General features: G+C 51.5%; 2 protein-coding genes across 3 annotated transcripts in view; both read left to right on the forward strand.

The window, feature by feature from the left end:
- The window catches only part of CBLN1 (cerebellin 1 precursor), a 680,545-nt gene that overhangs the window by 112,549 nt on the left and 542,518 nt on the right, over positions 1-25,478 (forward strand). The gene's annotated exons all lie outside the window — the stretch shown is intronic.
- The window catches only part of ZNF423 (zinc finger protein 423), a 365,398-nt gene that overhangs the window by 9,841 nt on the left and 330,079 nt on the right, over positions 1-25,478 (forward strand). The window contains exon 1 of one of the 2 annotated variants that reach the window (XM_050774810.1): positions 18,306-23,292. The exons of the other annotated variant lie outside the window; for it this stretch is intronic. Coding sequence (XP_050630767.1) covers positions 23,277-23,292 — 16 coding nt within the window. The 5' untranslated portion in view covers positions 18,306-23,276. Of the gene's footprint in view, positions 1-18,305; positions 23,293-25,478 lie in introns of those variants that run through there. 2 annotated transcript variants of the gene reach the window in all.

The raw sequence follows: 25,478 nt of genomic DNA on the forward strand, positions 1-25,478 counted from the left end.
TGTTGTTGTTATTGCTTTGTTTTTTTGAGACAGAGTCTTGCTCTGTCAGCCAGGCTGGAGTGCAGTGGCACAATCTTGGCTCACTGCAACCCGCACCTCCCAGGCTCAAGCAATTCCTGCCTCAGCCTCCCAAGTAGCTGGGATTACAGGCGTGTGCCACCATGCCTGGCTAATTTTTATGTTCTTAATAGAGACAGAGTTTCACCATGTTGGCCAGGCTGGTCTCAAACTCCTAACCTCTGGTAATCTGCCCGCCTCGGCCTCATCTGTGCCTTTTTAGCTTGAATTTCACACATGAAGCTGCAGTTTCCTCCCTGTGTTGGTCCTGGTTCTACCTCCTGGGGCCACAGTCCCTCCAGCAGCCCCATGTCCTGCCTTGCTCAGGGGGAGGATCTCATGTATGCGTTACCAGCTGCCTCCTGGGCTTCCAGGGCCCCGTGCTCATTCAGAAATGACCTTGGCTGGCTGTAGTGGTGGCTTAGGCCTGTAATCCCAATACTTTGAGAAACCGAGGCAGGTGAATCGCTTGAGCTCAGGAGTTTGAGACCAGCCTGGGCAACATGGCGAAACCCCCTCTCTGCAAAAAATTAAAAAAAAATTAGGAGGGTATGGTGGCAGGCGCCTGTAGTCCCAGCTACTCAGGAGGCTAAGGTGGGAGAATCACCTGAGCCCGGAAGGTTGAGGCTGTGGTGAGCCATGATCGTGCCACTGTGTTCCAGCCTGGGTGACAGAATGACAGAATGAGACCCTTTCTCAAAACAAAACAAAACAAAACAAAAAACATGGGAGCCGCGGTGACAGACCTGTTGTCCTGGTGCATAAGGAGGCGAGGCTACGCATTCGAGGCCAACCTGGGCAACATTAAAAAAAACCTCTCATCCATTAAAAAAAAAAAAAAATTGCTGGGCGCAGTGGGTCAAACCTATAATCCCAGCACTTTGGGAGGCCGAGGCTGGCAGATCACCTGAGGTCAGGCGAGACCAGCCTGGCCAACATGGTGAAACCCTGTCTCTACTAAAAATAAAAAAATTAGCCGGGCGTGGTGGTGTGTGCCTGTAATCTCAGTTACCCGGGGGGCTGAGGCAGGAGAATTGCTGGAACCCACTGCACTCCAGCCTGGGTGACAGAGTAAGACTCCGTCTCAAAACAAAAATAAAAACAAGAAAACCCAAAACACACACACACACACACACACACACACACACACACACACAAAACCAATCTGGCCTCAACCTTCTGGGTCATTATGTCTAAAAGATGTCTTTTTTTTTTTTTTTTTTTTGAGATGGAATTTCGCTCTTGTTGCCCAGGCTGGAGTGCAATGGCACGATCTCTGCTCACTGCAACCTCCGCCTCCCGGGTTCAAACAATTCTCCTGCCTCAGCCTCATGAGTAGCTGATATTACAGGCATGCGCCACCACATGCGGCTAATTTCGTATTTTTAGTAGAGACAGGGTTTCTCCATTTGACCAGACTGGACTTGATCTCCCAGCCTCAGGTGATACGCCCTTCTCGGCCTCCCAGAGTGCCGGGATTACAGGTGTGAGCCACAGGGCCTCCCCAAGATTTCTTAAATGAATGAGTAAATGTGTGAATTGTTGAGGGAATAAATATGAATGGGGAACAAGTGAACAAATGAATGAGTGACTAGTGAGTAAATGACTCAATGATGAATAAATAGATTCATAAGTGAATGAGTGGATGAGCGAGTGGGTGAACTGAGAGGGAGCACAGGCTTTCGCAGAACTTGGGTTCACCGTGGGCATCAGTCTTTGTGGGCCCCTCCCGCTGCCTCAGCCTCTGTTCCTGATGAGGAGGTGGGAGCTGCAGGACTCTGGGCTGGGAGAGGCTGGTGCCCGTTCTCCTTCATACTCAGGGTACATTGTGCTGTGAGATTGCAGCTGCTGTTTATCGAGGGCTTTGTGTCATGGATTGTGTTGGGCTTGTAAAACATAAAAGCAATGTGAGATTTTTGTACTAATTTAATTTTAATAATTTATTTTCTTTAAGTTTGGATCTTGCTCTGCTACCCAGGGTGGAGTGCATTGATGTGATCATAGCTCACTGCCACCTCAAACTCCTGGGCTCACGCTGTCCTTCCTTACCCTCCTGAGTAGCTGGGACTATAGGTGCGAGTCACCATGCCCGCCTCTTTTTCTTTTTCTTTCTTTCTTTTTTTTTTTTTTAAGAGATGGAGTTCTCCATGTGTTGCTCAGCCTGGCCTCAAACGATTCTCCCACCTCGGTCTCTCAGAATGTTGAGATTACAGGTATAAGCCTCTGCGCCTGGCCTTAGTTTTAAATAAGACAGAATGTTCAGCTCAATAACCTTGCCATCCTGCCCGTGACCCTCATCCTGCTACATCATTGCCGTGGCTCAGAATAGACACATTTGACCAGCTCGATCCTGGCCAGGGATCAGCCACCATTAAGTGGCCTTGGGACCCTCTTCATCCTTCTGCGGGGAGTGGCGGGGGTCGGCCCTAGGAACAGCACTAGGAGTGAGGGGTGGGGCCAGCTAAGTGGTCGGAAGGGGGAAAATGGGATGTGTTGGCAGGGAACCTGCCAATCACTCAGAATAGAAAAGAAAGACCCTATTCTCCCTGAAGGTCTGAGTCAAGATGCCTTCATTTCTCTCCTTGGGGAGGAGAGTGGGTTGGAGGAAACATACTCTCTGATTTTGGGCAAGACAGTTCCTTCTATGGGCCTCAGTTTCCCTGTCTGAAATAAGATAGAACTAGTAGGGTTAGCTACATGAGTTAAGTTTCCAATCTTGGTTAGTTGCACATCAGTATCATCCTAGGCACTTAAAAAACAGCATTACCTAGGCTCCACCGTAGATGAACTAATCCAGAATCTCTGAGGATGGGAGTAATTGGAATGTGCAGCCAGGGTTAGGAACCATTAGTCTAGGAGACAGCACCTAGAGTATATAAATCTGTTCCATGTTAATAGCCATAAGGAGGTCTACAGAATCATTGCACCAGACTTATTTACAGTCTTCCATTGGTGAACATTTAGTTGCTTTCCAGTTTTTTGAGTATCCTCATTTATAAACCTTTGTGTTCTCGTTTGAGTTTTTCTTTGGCTGGATTCCTAGAAGTGAAATTGTTGGGTCAAAGGGTATTCACTTGAAAAATTTGATAAATATTTCCAAATTGCCTTCCACAAAGTCTGTACTAATTTACTCTTCAATAATAGGGCATGAATACATGTTTCTCCTAATCCTTGCCTGTATGTGATGATGTTTTGTTTTTTCTTTTTCCTTTTTTTTTTTTTTGAAACGGAGTCTCACTCTGTCGCCAGGCTGGAATGCAATGGCATGATCTTGCCTCACTGCAACCTCCGCCTCCCGGGTTCAAGCGAGTCTCCTGCCTCAGCCTCCCGAGTAGCTGGGACTACAGGCACATGCCAGTACGCCCGGCTAATTTTTTATTTTTATTTTTAGTAGAGACAGGGTTTCATCATGTTGACCAGGATGGTCTCGATCTCTTGACCTCGTGATCCGTCTGCCTCGGCCTCCCAGAAGCACTGGGATTACAGGCATTAGCTACCGCGCCTGGTCTTTTTCTCTTTCCTTTTTCTTTTTGGCAATCTGGCAGGCAAAAAATGGCACAGTGTTTAAATTTGCACTTCCCTAGTTATAAGTGATACTGCTTTTTTTTTTCCCCCCCAAGATATGAGGCCTTGCTATGTTGCCTAGGCTGGTCTCAAACTCTTGGGCTCAGTTGATCCTTCCACCTTGGCCTCCTAAAATGTTGGGATTATAGGTGTGAGGCACCACACCTGGCCTCTTATGTTTATGCGCTCCCCTCCCCTCCCCTCCCCTCCCCTTCCCTTCCTCTGTCGTGTAGGCTGGAGTGCAGTGCCATGATCTCGGCTCACTGTGACCTCTGCCTCCTAGGTTCAAGTGATTCTCCTGCCTCAGCTTCCCGAGTAGCTGAGATTACAGGCACCTGCCACCATGCCCGGCTAATTTATGTATTTTTAGTAGAGATGGGGTTTTGCTATGTTGGCCAGGCTGGTCTCGAACTACTGACCTCAGGTGATCCGCCCGCCTGGGCTTCCCAAAGTGCTGGGATTGTAGGCGTGAGCCACAGTGCCTGACCATTTTTCTTTCTTCTTCTGAAGGGTCACTGCACTATAGAGCTTGGGGATATGGGCATTTCTTTCCCTTGGTGAGTCCTTTGGTTGTCTGCCCTCCTTCCCTCCCTTTCATATCCATCCTTCCATGTAAATCCTGAGCATCTGACTCAAGTGAGGCTCAGCCTAGGCTCCAAGGAAGATGCAGAGAGAATGCAGAGGAGACCACGTCCTCAGGAAGCCTGGAGGCCAGAGAGGGGAGTAGACCCTAACCACTGGACCAGACAAGGCAGCCTAGGACAGAAATGTAGGCTGAGGGCTGTAGGAGGGGTGAGAGAGTTGGGGGGATTTCCTTTGGTAGGGGAATCAGGTAAAGCCTGGAAGAGGGGGTAGCGTTTTTTATTTGGTCCCTGAGGGATGGAATCACAACACCAAGAGTAGCTAGCCTCTAATGGGCACCCCTTATATACAGGCACTGGGCTATGCACGTTACGGGCAGTATCTCATGGAATCCTGACACTTGCTTTTGACTGCTGAGGTGGAGACCTTAGGCTTTCTGTTTTGCCAGTAATCATAGAGCCTGGCAAATCCTCAGCCGAGGTTTCTTTTCATATAGATGATTAAACTTGCTCAGAGAGGGCAAGCTAGTGTCCAAGGTCATACAGTGACCTTGTGGCAGGATTGTGCCTGGGGATAGGAGCAGGGGGAGCTGGAGGATCTTGCTGCTGCCACTGTCCTGCCTTCGGAACAACCTAGGACCCCCAAGCTTCTGGAGTTGGCGGGCGGGGGGAAGATTCTGAGCAGACAGATTTGGTCTCCCACCCTTTTCCCACGTCCTTGCCATGTTATTGGTAAGCCTCAGTTTCTTTTTCTTTGAAATGGACTCTACTCCCAGGAGAGAGGTAAGGAGGAAATCTCAGGTGAGGAAGAGCTTGTTGGTCAGGCTTTAGCCTGCCACTTGCTGGGGCAACCCTGCCCTTTTTAGAGACACCAGGTTTGAAGGGGGCTTTTGGATCTCTCCTCGAATCCATCTTCCCCACCCCACCAGAAGACAGTTGCCCTTCTCAAGGGGCTCCCTGGCCAGACTCAGGGAAGGGGCTGTGTGGGAGGGCATATGCCCTAGAATAGGTGCGCATGTGTGTGAGTCTGTGTGTGCCTGTGTGTGCACATGCGTGTGCATGCATGTCTGTGCGTGTGTCTGAGTCTGTGTGGGTACCTGTTGGGTACATGTGTGTGCATGTGAGTCTGTGTGTACTAGTGTGTGCATGCAGATGCATGCTAGAGTGTGTGTGTACAGGTGTGCATGAGTGCATATGTGTGTGTGCGTGTGTGTGCCGGCGTGAGTGGTCATGTGTGCCAGCTTCCAGAGCAAAGAGACTCTTCAAATTGCTTGCCTGTTTCAGACTCTCAGTACAGGGACAGAGAACATACTAGTGGGTGGTAGACTTTGCTCATGAATTTGCTTTATATCCATTCATTCAGATATTTTTGGAGCATTGTGTTAAACCTGACCCTGTAAAAAGAAAGAAGCAAGTTCGTTCTTTCTAAGATTCAGCTGGCCATGTATAAAGTTGTGGTTGTGAGGGTGGGAAACGAGTTTATATTGGTGTTTCCCAAAATGTATTCCAGAATTTTGTTGATGTTCCACCCCCCAAAAAGAGAAAAATTTTCTGTGGCCAAATGCATTTAGCAAACACTGGATGAAACAGAGTTAAAAAAAAATTGTTTAAACTTACTTCAGGGCTTCTCGCCGACTTTAAAATGCCAGCATGGGACTCTCAGAGATGTTAATAATTTGTGATTTCCAAACTTATTTGATCACTTGTCATGGAATCCTCTTATCTGGGGCACTTAGGTTTCAAGGCTTTTAGGAGCTGCTATCATTACCTGCTGCTCATTTGTTCATTCATTCCTCTCACATGTTTACTGAGAACCTACCATGTACCAGGCAGTATTCAAGGTGCTGTGGCCACCAGGTGGACAGGTTTATTCTAGTTGAGGGAGGAGCCATCTGCAAGCACATTTCTGTTAAGCAAATTAGGTTCTGGGGCAGGCAGGGAGGCTGTGCACAGAAGGCCATCCTGGAGGTGATGCTGGAACCCAGACGGTGAAGGGGGCTGCTTCATGAGGGGAGCTGGGAGCCTGGAGGTCTTTGTGATTGATGCTCTGGGAGGCTGGGAGGTTGTGGCAGGTGGGGGTACTTCTCTGAGTCTCTGTTTCCTCACCCTGGGAGGCGGGGGGCTGTCTGGGAAGGTGCAGGCTACAGCTCCAGCCAGCAGGCTGGGTGGGGCCCGGCTCTGTTCTCTCTGGAGGCTTCCCTAGGGCGGTGAGTCAGTTCCCTGGGGCTGTTTCTGGGCAGAAGCCGCTTCTGGGTCCCAGTCTTGCCCTGGGGACCTCGGTGTCATGCCCCCCTCCTCCGTCGCAGACATGCAGGCCTCTCAATGCACAAGTGACCGGGAGTGCTCTGGGGATGGGCCTCCCTGGGCCTGCCTGATGTGAGCGCCACCCAGCAGAACTCCTGCCTGTGCCGGTCACTGCACTGCTCCCTGTGTCTGGCACTGGACTACGTTCCCACTCCCATCTAACAGATGGGCACATGGGGCCAGGAGGCTCCCACAGCCCGTTCCCTCAGAGGCCGGCCCCTCTCCAAGGCATGTAGCCCTTCGCCAAGCCAGGGCTGTGGCCTGAGGCTTGTGGGGTGGGGGCAAGTGTCTGGGTGTGGGGTGCCGAGACTTCCCGGACGGGAGGTGGGATCTGGGCCCTCCAGGGTCCTCCTGGAGTCTGACTGCGGAGTTGCCTTGTAGGATCCGGGTCCTGGGATGAGGGGAGGGGACGGAGAAACCGCGAGGGAGGGGAAGGGGTCAAGGGTCGGAGAGGAGGAAGAAATCCAGGGTGGGGTGGCAGTTGGGGAGGAGGCGGGGAAGGGGGATGGCTGGGAAGAGGCGGGGAAAAGCAGGGGAGGGGGCCTCGGGGCTCTTCCCGCCCAGCGACCGGAGGGGAGCCCGGCCAACGCTTGGGAACGCGGCCCCTCCCGGGCCCTTGTCTGCCTGGCCCGCGGGGGCGGCCCCGGGACCCCTTTGAGGCGGCGGCCCTGGGAACGCGCTGGGCCGCCCCCCGCGCGGGAGGGCTCCATGGCTTCGGCGCAGTCACTCAGGGCCAGGTTCGGGCACAAAGCGGCCGCGGCGGGGGGCCGGCTGGGAAGGCGCAGGCTGCGCAGCTCGCTCACGCGGCCCGGGTGGGGCCTGGCTTGTTCTGCGCCGCCCGCCCCTCGGGGTCTGGCGCCCTCAGGACTTCGGGGCCCAGGCCCAGCGCTGGGGACGGCGGCGTCGAGCCCACAACTGGTGCCGCCCCTGGGTGGGCTGCCGGCCCACCAGCCAGATGTGCGCCTCGGGAGCCCTGGGGCACCAGAGCCGCGATCGGCCCTCTGCTTTGGGATGGGGCTGGGGGAAGGCGGGTGACAGCTGGAGGGCCATCCGCTGGCACGTCCTCATACACGTAATGCCGCTGAGCGCACTTCCCAGGTACTAAGAACTGTTCTGAGCACGTAACACTCGTCGATTCATTCAAGGTTCACAGCATCCCTGTGAAATAGGTACATGATGTGTATCCCCATTTTACAGAGGAGGAAACCGAGGCACGGGGAGGTAAAATAAATGGCCCAGTGTCCCACAACTAGGGCAAAATTTGAACGGAGGCACTCCGGCCCCACACCCGTGCTCAGCCCCTGCAAGGTGCCCAGGCCTGCATGGTGGGCTGGAGGCCTGGCCCTGGGGGTGCAGCTTCCAGTGCATCAGCACGAGTCCTATAAATTACAGGTGAAGATTGGCACACGAATCTGAGTCATGATTCTGGGTTTGCCACTTAAAATTCCTTCTCTGGATGGAGGCTTCTTGACTTCATTCATTCACTGGATGGATAGTTCTGAGTTTGTGCTGGGCCAAAAGCTAGTGCTGGGTCCCTGCCTTCAGGGAGCTTACAGCATAGTAGTGAGACAGACAATTAAGAATGAGCAGCTCCCTGGATGGTAATTGTTCATTGAGAGACTGCTCTGGCTTATCTGACTTCAACAAGGTCCTCCCGGGAGGGCACTGCAGAGGAAGTGACGTGACTGCTGGTGTAGGAAGATGAGAGGGAACTGCAGAGGACAGTGGCTAGTCTCCTCTGGCTCTGAATTCATTCACTAGGGCTGCCTTTGCCTGCCTTGGGCCCGCCCCATGTGGGGAAGGAGGGAGAAGAAGAGGCCATAGTCTCTGTCCACGAGGACATGATGGGACAAAATCTGGGGGAGTTTTGAGTGTGACTGGAGGGGCAGGGGCAAGTGCTGGCAGGCTCCCCTGGAAGGTCTGGAGCAGGGATGAAGGAAGAGGCAGGGTCGGGTACTGGGAGAGATGCCTAGGTTGGGGTGGCATTGCGGGTGGCCTGTTGATGCGTGCACACAGCATGGTGCATGGTTCTTTCAGGGGAGTCCCCAGGGAAAGCCACTGGGACCTTGTGCTTAAATGACCCCTAAGGTTTGCACAACCTCTGTGCACTGTGTGGTTCCAGAGGCTCTCACAGGCACCTCCAAGTATCCAGGGAGTAGGTTGTGGGGAGCTGGGGAGGGGTTGTCCCTCTTCATTTGCCAGTTGAGGAAAGGAGGTTCAGAGACGCACACAGCCTTGCCCTGGCTCACACAGCCGTGTGTAGCAGGACCTGTGTCCAGCTGGCAGGCAGGCTGCTCCTTTCCAAGGTCTCCATATCCCATGGACAGGGACCCTGACCCCCAGGCCCCGCTCTGTACATTACTGGGGTGGGAGGTGGAGGGGGATGCTGACGCTCCATCACTGTCACCCCATCCCTCAGCCTGGCTTTGCACACTGAGCTGCCCCCATCCCCCAGACATCAAACCAGGCCAGTGAGAAAACAGCTGCTCCCATGTGTCCCAGCATCCGTGGTCCACTTTGACTTGGGAATCTGAATGGGCTTTATTTTGAATTTCCTGTATCTGTTGACTCAAAATACCCACTGCTCAGGCTCTCCTAGGGGAATGTAGAGGCCTATTCTGGGTTCCCAGGGTCTGAGCTCATTTTCCTACTGGGATGTGTTGGACAAGGTTGGGCCTGGCCCCAGACCTCTCTTTGTATCCTGTCCTGCCTTCTTACTAGTAGGAGAGTTCCAAGCCCCTCCACAGCCCCGTGAGGTTGGTACCATGATGTTCGCCATCCTGTGGGCGAGGCAGCTTTGAAGGTCAACCTGAAGTCCAAGGTCACATGTCACAGTGAGGCTGCCCCATGCCTGGTTGCCTGCCTGAGTAACTGCCAGGGTCACTGTCTACACACCTGGTGAACCAGCGCCATGCCGGAATCTTCTCCCAGAGATCCTGGAGGCAGACTGTAAACTCTGAGGCTGACAACACCTCGATCCCCCTGAGACCCAGCTGGTGACCAAGTCCCCCTTCCTGCATGCCAACCCCCTCCTCCAATGGGCCTGCTCCTGAGGCTCACTTGGGAGAGAAGCAGCTTGGACAGGTTGGAGGCGGAGGATGTCCCAGGCAAAGTCCTTTGATGTCCCAGGCAAGGACTTTGCCTGGGACATCTGAGACAGGTGGTGGGCAGGGCTGTACTTGCTTCCTGAGTTTTTGGGGACTGCATACCCAGCAAGGTCCAAGGCCGGGCACAGCTAGGCCAGCCCCTCTGTTCTGCTAGGTGCAAGGTGGGAGGTGTTTGCTGCATTTAGGGTATTTAGGCTGGGGAGTCCTCCTTTCTACTGTGTTTTCCCCACAAGGCCCTAGGAGTCCAGTTGGCTCAGCTAGGAATCTTAGCTGTGGTTGTCGGGGTAGGTGGCCTTGCTGAGGGATTCAAAACCGGGCCCTGTTCTCTGGGCCTCTCTCTGTCTCCACCCAAACTGCTCCTTGGGCCCAGGACCTGGCCTAGAAGCCTGCCTCTTCTTCCCATCAGCATTTTCCCTGGGGCTTGAGTTGGAACCTGTGGGTGTGTGCCCCTCCTGGGCCTCGTTTTCCCGGCTGCCTGTCAACTGGCACCAACACCCGGGAGCAGCAGCTTTTCTTTCCCTCCCCGCTGAAACCTCACTCCCGGGGCCTGGACTCTCTGCATCCTCTGCCCTCCACCACCTCCTATGCAGGCTTCCTGGAACCTGGGGACCCTGGAGGTTTCTGGACCATATCGAGTTGCTTGGGTGGTTGCTTCCCTTTTTTTGGGCCATGCCGGGTGGGGGAGCTGGGAGAGAAGCTGACGATTGGGTCAGGCCCAGCTGGGGGTGGAGGCTGCCCACTGGCTCACATCTCCCTGGATCGTACTGTGGGCCCCCAGCCCTGTCTCTGAGGGGCCCGGGACCTGGCTTCCCCTCCTGTCTAGGGGGCATCGCTCTTCACCATTTCCTGCCTTCCTCCCTTTTATTTTGCACCGGGCCCCCCTGGAACACCTCTGCGGGGACATGGGGCCCACGCTCACCCTTCTTCCCGGTGACGGGGCCTGACTTGGCCTGGCACCACCACAGTCCCGCTGAGTCTGGGCCCAGGAGGGGGTTGACTGTATTCTCTCCACCCTCCTCAGACCCCACCTCCCGGCTGGACAGCTGGGCCCAAGGCCAGGGCTGAGCCAGGGGACCAGCACTGATTGAAAGTGCTCCTCACAGACCCCTTGGCTGGGGGCCCATGGAGTGTGGGGGCTCTGGAAGAGGCTGAGGGGCTTGGAGAAGAGGGGGCCCCCCAAGGCCAGGGGGTAGGAGAAAACGAAGGACCGACTTTCTGGGGCAAGAGCCAAGGCTCAGCCCCCCTGGTGTTAATCCGGAGGTGATTCTGAGACTCCCCCCAAGGCCTCAGCAGCCCCTCTGCCGCTCAGCCCTGGCCCCCCAAGGCGCACTGCACACATGGTTTTGCTTTTCCAGGCATCCTCCCCTGGTCCCCTCCCCCTGGGTGCCTTCTCAAGCTCCTTGGCCCCTCCCCCAGCCCTCCTGGGCCCCCTCCTTCCTCCTTGACCCACTTTAGTCCCCTGTTGCTGGGGGAGGGGAGCGTGCAGCCTGCGGCTCTGATCCTGGCGCTCTCCCCCAGCATCCCCTGGGGCGGGCTCTGGATGGAGCCTGCAGGCTGAGCCGGCCCGGCCCCAGGGACTGGCACACAGCGTGCTCCGAGTGGCAGCTTCCCTGCCCCCTCTGTGGACAGACAGTTCTGGACAGCTGCCCCTGCCTGGGCCCCTGGGAGGCCCTGCCAGGACCAGGCTCTGGTTTCCCCCAACCCCAGGGAGCAGTGGCTCCAGAGGTCCCTCCTACCACCGCCTCCTTGGCGAGCGTGCTTCCCAGAGGGGACTCAGGGCAGGGCCCAGTCCTGGCCTCCACCCATTCTTCCCCTAAATCTCTGCTGGAGAGGCTGGAGCCAGGGTCAAATCCTTTGTCTGCTGTTGACCTGTGTGACTCAGGAAACTCCACCAACCCTCTCTGGGCCTCATCTGTGCATTGAGGGACTTGGAGCAGATAGCTAACCTCCATCAAACATGCCTGTGTTCCCAGGACTGCTGACTGTTTATGTTTAGGGTCTCTCTGTATTGTCACAGTCCTGTGGTCATGCTCTCTCAGTCTGTATTTTCAAGATGAGGCAACTGAGGCACCGAGAGAGGAATCACTTGTTTGAGGTTACGTAGGCTGTATGTGGTGGAACTGCAGGGCCTTAAGCCCAGGCAAGAGATGATTTTTCTTCGCTCTGACATCCTCCAATCGATCCTGACACAGGGGCTGTTAACTCTTCAGGGACAACCTCCCAGCCCATTGAGGACTTGGGATCTTCACCCTGTCCTGCTCGGGTGTTGGCTGGGTCCCCAAGCCTGTCCCCTGCCCTGTGACAGGCTGTGGGAAGCCAAGGCCGCTGCCCGCCCCAGCTGGGAACTCACTCCATCCTGAGTTCCAGTTCTGTGGTCCAGTGGCCTGACTGAGTACGGGAGCCAAGTGCGAGAGCCAGGATCCAGGAGCAGCCTGGAGTTTCTGCCTGCCCTCTCTGCTCTCCCTGCCCACCCAGCCCTTCTGCACCCCTGCACATGCTCCCCTCCTCCCTTCCCACGAAATCCCTGAAAAACAAGTGTAACATATACAGTGGGAAGGTCCTGAGGGGGCTGTTGAAATTTGGGAACCAGTGCTTCCCTAATCTCTGCATTTTCTGCCTTTTCCTTCTTAAGCCTTGACATCTGTCTGTCCTCTGGGAACCTTTTCATTTCACCATCATTGTCTTGCCGAATAAAGGAGGGGTTGGGAGGTGGGAGGGTGGGAGGGGGCTCTGGGAGCGAAGTCAGGACATCTTTTCTTATTTGCCTAATTTCCTCACTCAAATGTGTCTTGTGATTAAACATTTTCTTAGCGAGCTTGGTCAGGGCCAGGCTGAGTTTCTTTTCATAAACATTGGCAAGTGAATTTAACAGCCCTGTTTGTATTAGCTGGAGGTTTCATTTGCATAGTGATTGTTCTTAGGAAACAAAATAATCGCTTGCAGTTTATGAAACTGTATAAATACCGGGGTCTGGAGCTGGGCGCATGCGCAGGCCTTTGCTCTCGCACGTAAATCCATCCTGTTTGGGGAGGAAATTCAGGCTCCAGGAAGAGCCGAGTGCTGAGGGTTTTCTCTGCGGAGAGGTGTTCCCCTGGCTGGAGTCCTGCGCTCTGGGTGTTGCCTGCTGGGCGGAGCTTGTGAAAGCTGATAAACCTCCCCAAGCTTGTACGTGGACCCCAGTTCCAATCAGCGTCCCATGAGAGGCCAGGCATGGCAGGGCTGGGCGAGGAGGAGGGTTGCTCGCCTGAGCGCCCACTCCTTTATGTGACCCTTCCAACTTTTAGATGAAGGCTGCAGACTGGAGGCTCGAGGCTGAGTATTGCTCACAGATGTGTTTTGATTGGCTTGCGCTGTGTTTGAAAGAAAGAAATCAACATTGAGAGATCTGGAAATGTCACAGAAAAAAATCAGAGTGCTTGCTTATGTCTCCTAAGCAATGGGTAGATCTGGGACTTTAAGGTTCCCCTTCAGGCTTGGCTACCATCCTGGGGCTAGGGGTGGTGACTGCTTCTGTAGGTGGGCATGTCTGTTCTGACCATCACAGTCCAGACCTTGCTTGAAGTCACTCATTGACATCCCTGCCTGGCCCCTGGGGAATTTAGGGTCCTGCTGGCAGTGGGTCCTCTCTGTTCACCATGTGCCCTGTAGACTTGAGGTCAGCGATTCACCTGACCCCTCGGGTGCCCTGTTCTGACCTGTCATAACTGCTCCTGCATCTTTTGGCTGTACCCTTCCCCCTTGTGCCCCGCACAGGCCCTGCCTATTTGAGGAGCTTTTCCTGGGCCTTCTGGCTTTGACCCAGTGGCTGTGAGTTCAAGCTCTCCTGAGGTCCATATTGGCTGAGGGTGGAGATATGGACAGGGAGTCGCTTTGCGAGGTCACACTCTTATTCCCAGGAGTTTGTCTTTGCTCAGAACATTCCTGGCCTTTTCCTCAGCAGATCTCTCTGGAGCCTGCTGCCCCAGAAGACAGGCATTTCATGAGCTCAGAATCTGTTTTTCAGACTCAGGCATCATCGCCGCCCAGCTCGGTCAGCTGGCTTGGCCCGATTTTGGAATCTACTGGAGTTAAGTGGGCCCAGAATAATACCTGTCCATTAAGGGAATGGTTTGACAAAGCGTCAGGGCTGGAGTTGGATTTCTAGCTGAGGAATGATGCCTGCCACACCCCAGATGACCCAGCCTTGGCGGCCAGGGCCCTCAGGTATTTGGTGCGTTTATGGAGCCTCCACTTTAGAGGAGGAAAAGTCAGAAGCAACAAAGAAAGCAGCTGAAACTGATGAATACCGACACCTTCCTTTTTTCTTTTTGAGATAGAGTCTTGTTCTGTCACTCAGGCTGGAGTGCTCACTGCAACTTCCACCTCCTTGGTTCAAGTGATTCTCCTGCCTCTACCTCCCCAGTAGCTGGGACTACAGGCACGCACCACCACGCCTGGCTAATTTTTTTGTATTTTTTTTTTTTTTTTCAGTAGAGACAGAGTTTCACTGTATTGGCCAGGCTGGTCTAGAACTCCTGACCTCAGGTGATCTGCCCGCCCTGGCCTCCCAAAGTGCTGGGATTATAGGTGTGAGCCACCGTGCTCGGACTTTATAGATAATTTCTTCACCATGCAGCACTCTGCCCCATAGTCTGGGTGTCCCAGGTGTCCCCTTGGAGAACAACTCCTGTTGATCCCAGTGTGCTTCCAGGCCTTCATCATGGACTACCTTGGGAAGTCACTGGGAGTTTCGTGCCCTTTATGGTGGTCTCATGCTGTTCTCACAGCAGCTCCAGCTGGTAGTTACATTAGTTCCGCTTTATAGGTGAGGAAACTGAGGCTCTGCGGCCCAAGGTCATACAGCTGCCCGAAGTCACCAACCTGGTAAATAATAGGAGATACTGGGATTTATTTGATCTGCCCTCTTAACCCTGGCCCTATATGATTTGTTTCTCCAATTATGAAATAGGGAAAATGAACCCATCTCCTAGGGTTCTTGAAGGCAAAGATAAAATAAGTAAAGAGAGATTTACAAAGATAAAATGAGCAAAGAACAGTTTCACTGTAAAACGTGGACTCAGGCGCTTCGAGGTTTCTTTAACTCTTTATTTCTGGGTGGTGTCATTAAGCATAACGCTTTCTCCTCTTCTCCCCCTGCCTCAGTCTTCATGAGCTGTACTTTGACCACGTCACTGCTCTGGCTCTGGCCAGGTGTTCCCCCTCACACCCTGAGGTTCTGGAATTCCCCTGGAGAGAGGGATGCATCTCTGCTAGTTGGGGCTCCTCTTGGCAGGTAGTGGTGCAGAAACCTGCAGCATCTTCTGGAAAGAAGAGCAAGCAGTCAGGCCAGAAATTCCATTTTGGTGGAACTGGCTGTCTGAAACAGGATTGTATCACCTGGGATGCTTTGAGCTGCAAGACATGCAATCCAAGTTCAGAAAAGCTCAAGCATAAGGGGCTGTGAGATCTCCTAGGATGAAAAGTGTGGAGGGAGTGTGGCTGCAGAGAACTTAGCTGAGCAGCTCAGTACTGTCAGCAGAGACCCAGCTGCCGTCTGTCTTTATGCTCTGTCCTGCTCAACACATTGACTGGTGCCCTCGAATTTGTCTCCTCATGAAGAAGAAATGGCTGCTGTGGTGCCAGACATCACCCCCGACACATCAGGGTCCAAAGACCAGGAGAGAGAAGCTCCCTGACACAGGCCTGTCTTTAGGGGAAGGATACCTCTCCTAAATGGCCCCATGTTCCCTCCCTTGCATCTTACTGTGTTGACAACGGCATCCCTTGAACATCCTGCACCAATCTCAGGCCAACATACGGAGCTCCGTTTGGAGTTAGTGGCTCTGCGGATGTTCGAGCAAAATTTGAGTTAGGCCAACAAGAAAGAAGGAGGGGGAAAGACTGCTGGGGAGCACCCAGCACTGTCTGGGGGAGCCTGTGTGAGCGGCTGTCTCTTCCCATGCAAGGTTCCAGAGCATCTCCCTTATGTCATGGGAGCTCTCCTTCACATCTCATCAGTCCCCCGGCCTCAACTCATGTCCTAGGACTGTGCCGTTCCTTCCTCTGCACTGCTTTCCCTGTGACTGAGACTCTTTCTCTGTACTAGCCTGCCTGGCTCCTTCTCCTCCTTCTGGACTCAGGTTCAATGTCCCCTCCTCTTCACGGCCTTTCCTGACCCCTTTCTCCCAAAGTGGGCCCACTGCTGTTACTGTCTCTCTCTTGCTCTTTTTAATGTCATGTTAGTTGTTCTCAGTAGGAATTTATTGATGTATTCACTTGTTTACAGTTCCTTCCTCAGTGGCCGCTCAGCTGTCCCCGGACAGGGGCCAGGTTTGACTTGTCCGCTCCTGTGTCCCTAGGCTTCAGGAGAAAGGGTCAGTGGGATGGAGAAGGGATTCACAGTGCCTGGCATGTAGCTGGCATTTAGGAGATGTTGACTGAATGAAGGAGCCGCTGGTCCCCCATCTTACCTGAATTCCTGTCTCTTTTTTCCCGTTTCTGTCCTCCTCTCCACTGGAGCCCCCACATTTCTTCCTATTCTTTGTTCTTTGAGGAAGAGGAGAGACAAAACGTCTCCATGAGCCCATGGACCTGACTTCTCTTGACAGTGTTGGGATTGGTGGCAGGGCTTCTCCAAGGGCCACTTCTATGAAAAAATCCACTTGTGGAAGTAGGGCACGCCTGTGCAGCAGAGTGGGCTGAGGAAGGGAGTCTGGACACAGTTCAGCCTTCCTGCCTGGTAGGTGGCCCTGAAGCCAGGGGGCAACATGGATGCTGGTCTGGATATCTGAATCTGACCCTTGTCTGCACAGGTTTGGTCACTTTGCTCCAGGACAGTTTTTATTTTTACATTTTTATTTAGAGACAGGGTGTTACTTTGTCACTCAGGCTGGAATGCAGTGGTGTAACCATGGCTCACCGCCACCTCCAACTCTCGGGCTCAAGGAAGGAGGGCTCGTTTACACTGCTGGGGACTCCCTCTGCCCATGAGATAGTGGGATCCTTCCATTTCCGGGTTATCCAGCCCAGCCCACTCCTGGGAAAGCAGTTCCGTTGTGAGGATTGCCAGTGCCAGATTGTAAGGCTGAGCTGGGAGCCAGTTGGTCATTCTACACAACACAGAGGTGGAAAGAGTTGGTTGTGGTTCCTTCAAGTTTAACAAGCAATCTGAATAACTTTAAGGCATGCCCTGCCTGGAATAGCCGGCTTGACCATCTCCAGGGCTCAGATGACGTGGGTCTGGGGACAGCCACATGATGTGGGTGCTGCTGCATTGTTGGCGTGGGACTGGGGATAGAGGAGAAAATGGCTTGCCCTGGCTGGGTTGGCAACATTAGAGGGTGAAAGAGGGCCCAGAGGGAGCAGGGATCAGACCAGGAGGCGAGTGGAACCAGGCTAGGAAGAGTCTTGAAGGCCACAGGCCAGCCTGCCATGAAGCCTCCCTAATTTGAGTCCTCAGGCTGCCAAAAATACTGTTCACTCTCCCTGAGGGTAGAGAAGGAGCCTCCCTGGGTCTCCAGACCCCTCCTCCGTAGCTGGTTGTGGGACGAATTATGGCCTTTCTGCGTGTGTGTGGGCGGGAGTATAGCATATGTACATGGATCCACACAGGACTCGCCTGGAGCATGGCGCCCACCCAGGGGCTCTTTTGGGAATATGTTGGCTGCATTGTCAATCTAATGAGCAAAGCATTCGGTGGTGGGTCTGTGGGTTCCCCAACAGGGCGCAGTCTCCCCAAGTCCCTCAAAGTGGAGCCGTGTAAGCTGGCGGAGGCTTTTCTAGACCCCTGCTGTTGCTTTTAGGGAACTTGCTTATGTTATGTTGCCTTTTCTTTTTCAGTGGGAAGTGTCGGTGTGAGTAATTATATATATTTTCACAAACTCGAACTATGCTTCATTTAAACTTCTATAAACATGTCTGTGTAATTCTAATTAACTGCTCGCATAAAGCCATCACAAGTTACATGGGGAAATGCTCATTTGCCAGACTGTTGCCTAAAAGCCAAGGAAAATATTATGTTCTTCCAACAAACGGACTATTCATGTAGACTGTTACCAAGATAAACAGGAGATATTTGAGGACAAGTGAGATTCTAAGCAGTGATGGCCGAGCCTCCTGTAAGTGGTGTTATTCAGGGTTGGCAGGGTGGGTGGCTTGATTGAGTGATAAATGCTCTTCAAGAAAAATGCCCGAATTTGGAATGTGGGGTCAGGACCCTGGAGATGGGCCATCTCGTGGTGCTCTTTGGGCAGGAGGCCACTCTGAATTTCGTGAAAAGTCTGAATCGGAGAAGAGTCAACGAAGTGGCTTGCGCTTGTCCTTCCAAGAAGTTCTTTTAGCCGTTCGCACTAGGGTCACTAAGAAAGTGTGTAAAGAGAGATTCTTGGGGCTGCTTTAATAAATGGGTAATGATGATTTCAAGTTAATCATTCAGACTGGGCATGGTGGCTCACGCCTGTAATCCCAGGGTTAGGGGATTTTCTACCCCCAGAAAAAGAATGGAATAGCTCTTTCTCTACCCCCACTGAAAAAAAAAAGGGCAACGTAACATAATTTTTCCAGAGTCCGAGGCAGTAGGATTGTTTGAAGCCTGGCGTTTGAGACCAGTCCAGGTAACATAGACCCTATCTCTACAAAAAATAAAAATCCAAAAATTAGCCTGGCATGGTGGCATATGCCTGTAGTCCCAGCTACTCGAGAGGCTGAGGTGAGAGAATTACCTGAGTCCAGGGGTTCAAGGCTTCAGTGAGCTATGCTTGAGCCACTGCACTCCAGCCTAGGAGATAGAATGAGACCCCAACTCTAAAAAAAAAAAAAGTTAGCTGTTCATTCATTCATTCATTCATTCATCCATCCAATCAAGTATTACTGAGCGTCTGTCATGTCCCAGACTAGGTAGGGTTCTTGCTGCCGGAGTGGGAAACATCCAAACCCCTGCCCTCCTGGAGCTGATGTTCTGCTTATTGTTGTTGGTAACCAGACAAGGAAGTGAAATGTATACAGTTTGTTAGAGACAAGGGCTCAGGAAGACAAGGAAGGATGAGGGGTGGGGGAACTGGTGAAGACTGTCTGGCGTGTTTGAGGAGGGATGAGGTGGGGGCCTGGTCTGTGGCTGGAGGCTGGAGTGAGCAGGTGATCGGGAGAAGTGGGGTGATGAGGTCAGATGGCTGACCTGGGCCGGGAGATGTATCTCTTTTATTAAATGCGGAAGATGTTTCTGAGCTGCTTGGCAATTATATTTTTTAATATCCTTTCCTTCACAGAATGGTAAAATCCTTAAAATGTTGCAATACTTGCTCAATTGCAGCAGATAAGAATACTACACAAAACTATAGAGAAGAAAATCAAACCCTCCGGAACGTCCCCCTGAAGAGGACCATTGTTGCACTTGGGGACCCTCCTTTCAGGCATCCTCATTTTGTCATCTCCCTTTGCTTTCTTCCCCATTGGCCTTTTCAAAGGTCAGAGAGAAATGCTTAGTCAAATCTCTACTTGAGCATCACAGGTGACTAATTTTGGGATCGAAGATTAAGGAGGTTTTATTGCATCCTTAAAGAACTTGGCATTGGAGTCCAGGTAGTTTTGGTAAGTCATCAACAGTTGGAAAGAACTGTCGGAAAGTGACTCACATTCAGGCTGATGGTTTTGTGTAGAAAACATTCCCTGTAATGGTGAACATGTATTGATTCCTTCCTGCGTCCCAGGCACTAGACATAAGCAGTCCCTATTCAGTTCTTTCGATTCTCACAGCAACTCTGTGAGGTTGGTGCTGTTATTATTATTATCATAGGCAAGAAACAGGGTCAGGGAGGGTAATGACCTTCCCCAAATCACACAGGTGATTAGGGACTGGGACCTCAACATCAGAGTCTTGGTTCTGGGCAGGAGTTAAGGTTGAAGATGCCATGAAGCCATCCAGCCTGACTTGTTCCCCTTCCCCTTCACCGCTTATTGGGTAGCCCCTGCTGCTGTGTGCCCCGGCCATATTGAGAGCTTTGCCTCTCTCATTTGCTCTTAAGAAAGGCATCTTGGAAGGTTCTCTTTGTGTCCTCTGGGCTGGATTGACCAAAGAGGGGTGTAATAATGCACATCAAAGCCCATCCCTGGCATGTTACAGCCCTTTCTTTTTTATTTTTTGAGACAGGGTTTTGCTCTTTCACTCAGGCTGGAGTGCAGTGGTGCAATCTCTGCTCACTGAAGCCTCGACCTCCCAGACTCAAGCAGTCCTCTGGCCTCAGCCTCTTGAGGAGCTGGGACTACAGGTGCATGACACCATGCCTGGCTAATTTTTGTATTTTTTGTAGAGATAGAGGTTTCACTATGTTGCCTAGGCTGGTCTTGAACTCCTGGGCTCAAGAGATCCACCTGTCTTGGTCTCCAAAAGTACTGGGATTACAATCGTGAGCCACCACACCTGGCCAGCCCTTTTCAATAAGCAAGAAATTTTATTATTAGTAAATTCTTCTGAAACCTTGTTGGTCCATAGGAAAGGGCCTGGAACCGCCTGTGTCTTCGGGGGCTGGATGGATTAGGTCTGGATGTTATGGTCTGTTTCTGACCGCTTCATTCATTCTCTCCCTTACTCATTGATATTGAGGTGTGATTTTCCAGCAAGAGAGTCCCCTGGTCTCAAGTTTCCGGAGGCACCCACTACAATCTAGATTCCAATTAGCTTAATTGCTTCATATTAGACTTCTTAGAAAAGATTTTTTTTTTTTTTTCTTGCTGATGGCTGCGTTTCCCGGAATGTCTCCCCCACTGCTTTCCTTCCTGCTTCTTCCAAGCTTGTTTCTTTCAACTTTATTTCTCTGGTACTGGCCTGGACCTCAGTCCTGTTAGACCCCGTGCCATTGTGTCAGTTTACATCTGAGTGGCCAAAGTGACACCAGGAAAAAAGAAGTATATTTCATATATATGTATGGAGAGAAAGAGCGAGCGGGAGCTTATATATCCCATGTATGTAAAATTATACGTGTTATTTTTAAATAGAAAATTTCTTTTAGGGTGTGTGTGTGTTTCAGCAAAAGAACTGGACACAAAATCTACCCAGAGTTCTGACCCTGTCTCTCTTCCTTTTGCCATCAACACTAGGTTTTTTAAAAAGTAATTTTCAACAACCAAAGGAAACAGTTACATCCTGATTGACACACAGGATGTCGGAGCAGCATTCTTGCTGTTAAGTGATCAGGATTTCAGCCAAGGGAATATAATGAAATCCACATAAAAATTTATTTACCTAATGAAAATCCTGGAGTAATGCATAAGTGGTTCTCTGATAATAAAATGCAAATCTAAAACTATAACCAGGAGGACAATAATCTTCATTAAATGTATTGTCTAGAGGAAGCCGTGACATCTACTTAACAGTGATTTGATTTGTTTAGTAATTTCCACGTAATATTTAAACTTTATTTCGAGTCTTAAAAACCAGCCCACGAGTTTCTTTTGCATCAGAGAGGAGGGCAGCTGCTGGTGTGTGGAGGTGCCCGCCCACTGGATTCTCAGGGCCTCTGCTTACGGGACACCCTGGAATCTTGTCGTTTTCTAGGCAGCATGGCATTTGGTGGAGAGGTGGGGTCCAGGAAGGGAAAGGGAAGGGGTCAGGTTTCCTTCTGGGAGAGAGACCCAGAAAAGCTCCTGTTCTGCAGGAAAACGGCATCAGAGGCTTAGAAAGGCTTGGAGATGGGAAGCGACTTGCCCAAGTTTATCTTGGAGCTCTGGTGGTACCCAGGTCTCCTGGCTCCCCACCCAGTGCTCCTGCCTTCCTGAAATCCGGCCAGAGCTGAGGATTTGAGTGCCACTCTCCTGCCACTCGGGCTCTGTGTAGCACCTCTGTAGCTCTCTCTCCTGGCTCAAGACCACTGAGCAACAGCACACCTCCCCCACCCCCAACTTGGGACTGGCATGATGGGAAGTTGGAAGCGGGGTGGAAGTGCTTTGGAAGCAGGCTGACCTGGGTTCAAAACCTGGCTCTGTCCCTTGTCAACTGAGGAACCATGGGCCTGTACCTTACTCTCTGTGAGGCTCAGAGTCCCTACCTGTGATGGGGGCTCTAATCTCTGCTTTTGGGACTGCTGGGAGGACTCTGAGGAGGCGTGTGCAGTGTCTGGCTGGGGATGCAATGCCTGGCTGTGGGCTCAGTAGTCTCTTGGGTAGCTTAGAAGCATGACAGGGAATAATTTATTTTGGGACTTCCCCCCCCAGTTTTGACACTAATAATCTAAGCCCTAGATGAGAAAAATTACCCTTTTGAATTAAAAACAATTTTTTTTTGTTGTTGTTGAGACATTATCACTCTGTCATCGAGGCTGGAGTGCCGTGGCATTATATGGCTCACTGTAACCTCCACTTTCTAGGCTCAAGCAATCTTCTCACAGCCTCCTGAGCAGCTTGGGACTACAGGTGTGTACCAAATTTTTATTTTTTTGTAGAGAGGTCTCACTATATTGCCCAAGCTGGTCTCAGACTCCTGAGCTCAAGTGATCCTCCTACCTCTGTCTCCCAAAGTGCTGGGATTACAGGTGTCAGTCACTGTGTCCGGTCCCTTTAAAACAAAATCCCAGATACATGGCAGATGAAGCCTGTTGGTGCGTGTACGTGTGTGTGTATGTGTGTGTGTGTGTGTGTGTTTTCCCACCAGATATCATGATAACTTTACAGATTACTCAACCTTCCTCTCACTGTCTCCTCTGCCTCCTTCTCCTCCTTTTCCCCCCCAAACAAGTTAACAAGTTACAACTTTTTTCTTTCCCCTTCAGAATGTTGCAGAGCATTTTGAAAAAATGTTAAAACAAATTACCCATTATCTCAAGCAAGAATCTCCTTCCAAGGGCAGCATAGGATCTGGTTAGGAACACAGGCCTGTTCAGACACCAGCTTTGAACTTACCAGCTATCCATGAGCCCTTGGGCAACTTCCTTATCCTCTCTGAGCCTCAGTTTCCTCGCCTGTGATGCAGCATTAACACTCATTTTTTTCTGCACAGCTGTGAAGATTAAACAAGATAATGTGTGTAAAGTGCTTAGCAGAGTGTCTGGCACTTAGTCAGTGCTTGATAAATGGGAGCTGCTTTGTTGTTGCAAGAGAAAAGGTTGCTCTGAACAGAAGCCCCGTGAAATGGAGAAGTGAGGCTGCTGTCCAGGTAGTGATGCCAGCCGGCCGGCAGGCCAGCCAGGCATAATGGCTTGAGTTTCCATCCAAGGGCTGGCTCAGGTTACTCCTGGCCCATTAGCAACGCTGGTGAGAGCTTGGAGCTTCTTAAGTTCAAGGTCGATCACAGGCCTTGTCCCCCACTTGGGCCTCTCTGCTTTGCCCAGAGTCATTAGTCACCAGGGTGGTCTGATGAGAAAGTGGGGATGCCTTAGGGCCTCCTATCCTGACCTCTGGGCCACACCCCAGGGAAGGGCCTTGCTCAAGGCAGGGGGTCGGCCATCCAGAGGCTTTGAAAATTCACTTGTGTATCTGGAAAAACAGTTAAATCCTGGCTGCGTAGCTGACTACCTGGGTAAGTCATTTAAGTAGTCTGAGCCTCAGTTTGCTCATCTGTCAAATAGGCATACAAGTAGTATTTCATCAGGAGATTGCACATGCTTACTAGCCTGCAATAAGAAATTCTGTATTTATTCCCCCAGGAAAGCTTCCTGGAGAAGGATGGATTTTACCCTGTAAAAGAAGAAAGACATGGATGCATAAGAAGAGGGGTGAGCAGGGGAGGCCTTGGGCTGAGGGGTGGGGCAAGGGAAGTAGGCAGACAGAAGGAGCTCGAACTAGAGCTTAGTTCTCTCTGACAATGTGGGTCTCATCCCTTCTGACTCAGCTAGGAGCCTTGCCGGGGGAGGATGAAGGAGCAACGTCATCTTGACCCCATCTAACTTGCATTTAAAAATTCCTGTAGGGGACCGGACGTGGTGGCTCACACCTGTAATCCCAACACTGTGGGAGGCCGAGGCAGTTGGATCGCCTGAGGTCAGGAGTTCGAGACCAGCCTGGCCACATGGTGAATCCCTGTCTCTACTAAAAACACAAAAATTAGCCGGGTGTGGTGGCGGGCACCTGTAATCCCAGCTACTCAGGAGGCTGAGGTATGAGAATCGCTTGAACCCAGGAGGCGGAGGTCACAGCAAGCTGAGATCACGCCACTGCACTCCAGCCTGGGCAACAGAGAGAGACTCCGTTTAAAGAAAAAAATTCCTGCAGGGGTGACTTAGACAAACGGGTAGTCCTTTCAGCCCAGATACTCCCACGGTCTCCTGTATCAGGAGATCCTGCCCACATGCTATTGGAATTCACCAATTCCAATAGCCAACCAGGGACTGCTGGAGTGTTTCTTCTTACTCGTCTTCGGTTTTCCTAGCTCTTTCCCCTAGTAGGACAGGAAATGTGGAAGTGATTGAACCATCTCTGGGGGAAGGAGGAAAACCCAACTGGAGGCATTGAATACACGCCCCCCCGAGTCCCTTTCATGGGTGTGCACAGCAGACCTCACGGCCTTTGAGCACAGCCTTGGAGGCTGCAGAGGGACTGGGCTGTTGGGGATGGTAATAAATACCCTGAGGCCTGGGGAGCCCCGTGTGGCCTCCTTCCCTGGGCCCACAGAAGAGCCTGAGTGACAGCCAGGCTTGGCCTTCGCACACCCGGGAGCCAGGAGGAGGGAAAAAGAGAGCGGCAGGGGCAGAGGAGGGGGCTGCCAGCCAGGGACAAAGGCAGAGACAGAGAGAAACAAAGGAAGAGAGAAATCCCTTCTTGTTACAACCTGTGGTTTAAAGAAAAATGTGCTTTGTCACCCCTGAAGGCCTTAGAGTGAGACCCTCGGTTCACCTGATCACAGAGCAGGACTTTTCACTTTGCAAACCACGCCTCGAGTCCAGGTGTGGGATCCTCGTCCTGCGCATTCTTGGGCCTGAAGCTTCCTCCACTTAAGCTTGCATGGAATCAGTTGGAAACGGGAAGAATCAGAGGCAATCATCTGCTGCCAAATTTGGGAGCAAACATTTTTCTTTCTGGATTTAAATAATTGCATTGCATCCCCAGCTCTGGTTCTCTTCTAAAGCCAGCCCCAGATGACATTTGGCAGGCTAACCATGGTCTAACTCCCCACCGCCCCCCGCCCCTGCCCCCGCCCCATCGCCCTGTGGGGTTTTCTCAGAATATTTTCCTCCGTGTCTGGGTAGCTGGCTTTTAAACCCGTTCTGTTTTTCTTTTTTTTCTTGTTCAGGTCTCAAATTTTATTAAATTTAAATTTTATTCCATTTCAGGCTATAAAATCTCCAAAAGTGGCTTTGAAAGTGAACAGGTTTTGGCATGCTGGAAATAGGTTACCTCCAATGCAAATAAAAGAGTCTAGCTTCCGAGGCGAACAAGGCTCCAAGGGTTGGGAAAATGCGTGGAGCGGCTAGAGACTGTGGCATAGAAATGGTCAGAGACCAATTTAAAAGCACATATATTTTAAATGAAACATTTTGTGGACATATGGAACCAATAGCTTTTGCCAAAAGCCCAATTGTGGGGATCAAGTCTTAAGAGCTAAACTTCAATCTACTACCCAAGGTGATTTTTAACAGACAAATGAAAGCTCCTTTTTGCTTTCTAGTCTAAGGGGAATCTTAATACATTTTTAAATTATTTGGCATTTTGAATTAATTTTCTTAGAATGAAACGAGATTCTTAAATTGGGATCTTGTAGGGAAAAGACAGCCAGGTAATTAGTGAACTGATCTCCTTTCCTGACACACGAATGCAAGGGGGAGGGGGAGAGTTGAACTCCAACCAAGGTGCACACAAAATCTATTTTAGAGCAAAAATTTCAAAGTAAGCAACACCATCTGTTCTTTAATTATTTCTCCTTATTAAAAAAAAGTAGCTAAATTTATTTGGGTTACTTAGTTGG

This window comes from Macaca thibetana, chromosome 20, assembly GCF_024542745.1.
Source record: "Macaca thibetana thibetana isolate TM-01 chromosome 20, ASM2454274v1, whole genome shotgun sequence".
Classification (NCBI taxonomy): domain Eukaryota; kingdom Metazoa; phylum Chordata; class Mammalia; order Primates; family Cercopithecidae; genus Macaca; species Macaca thibetana.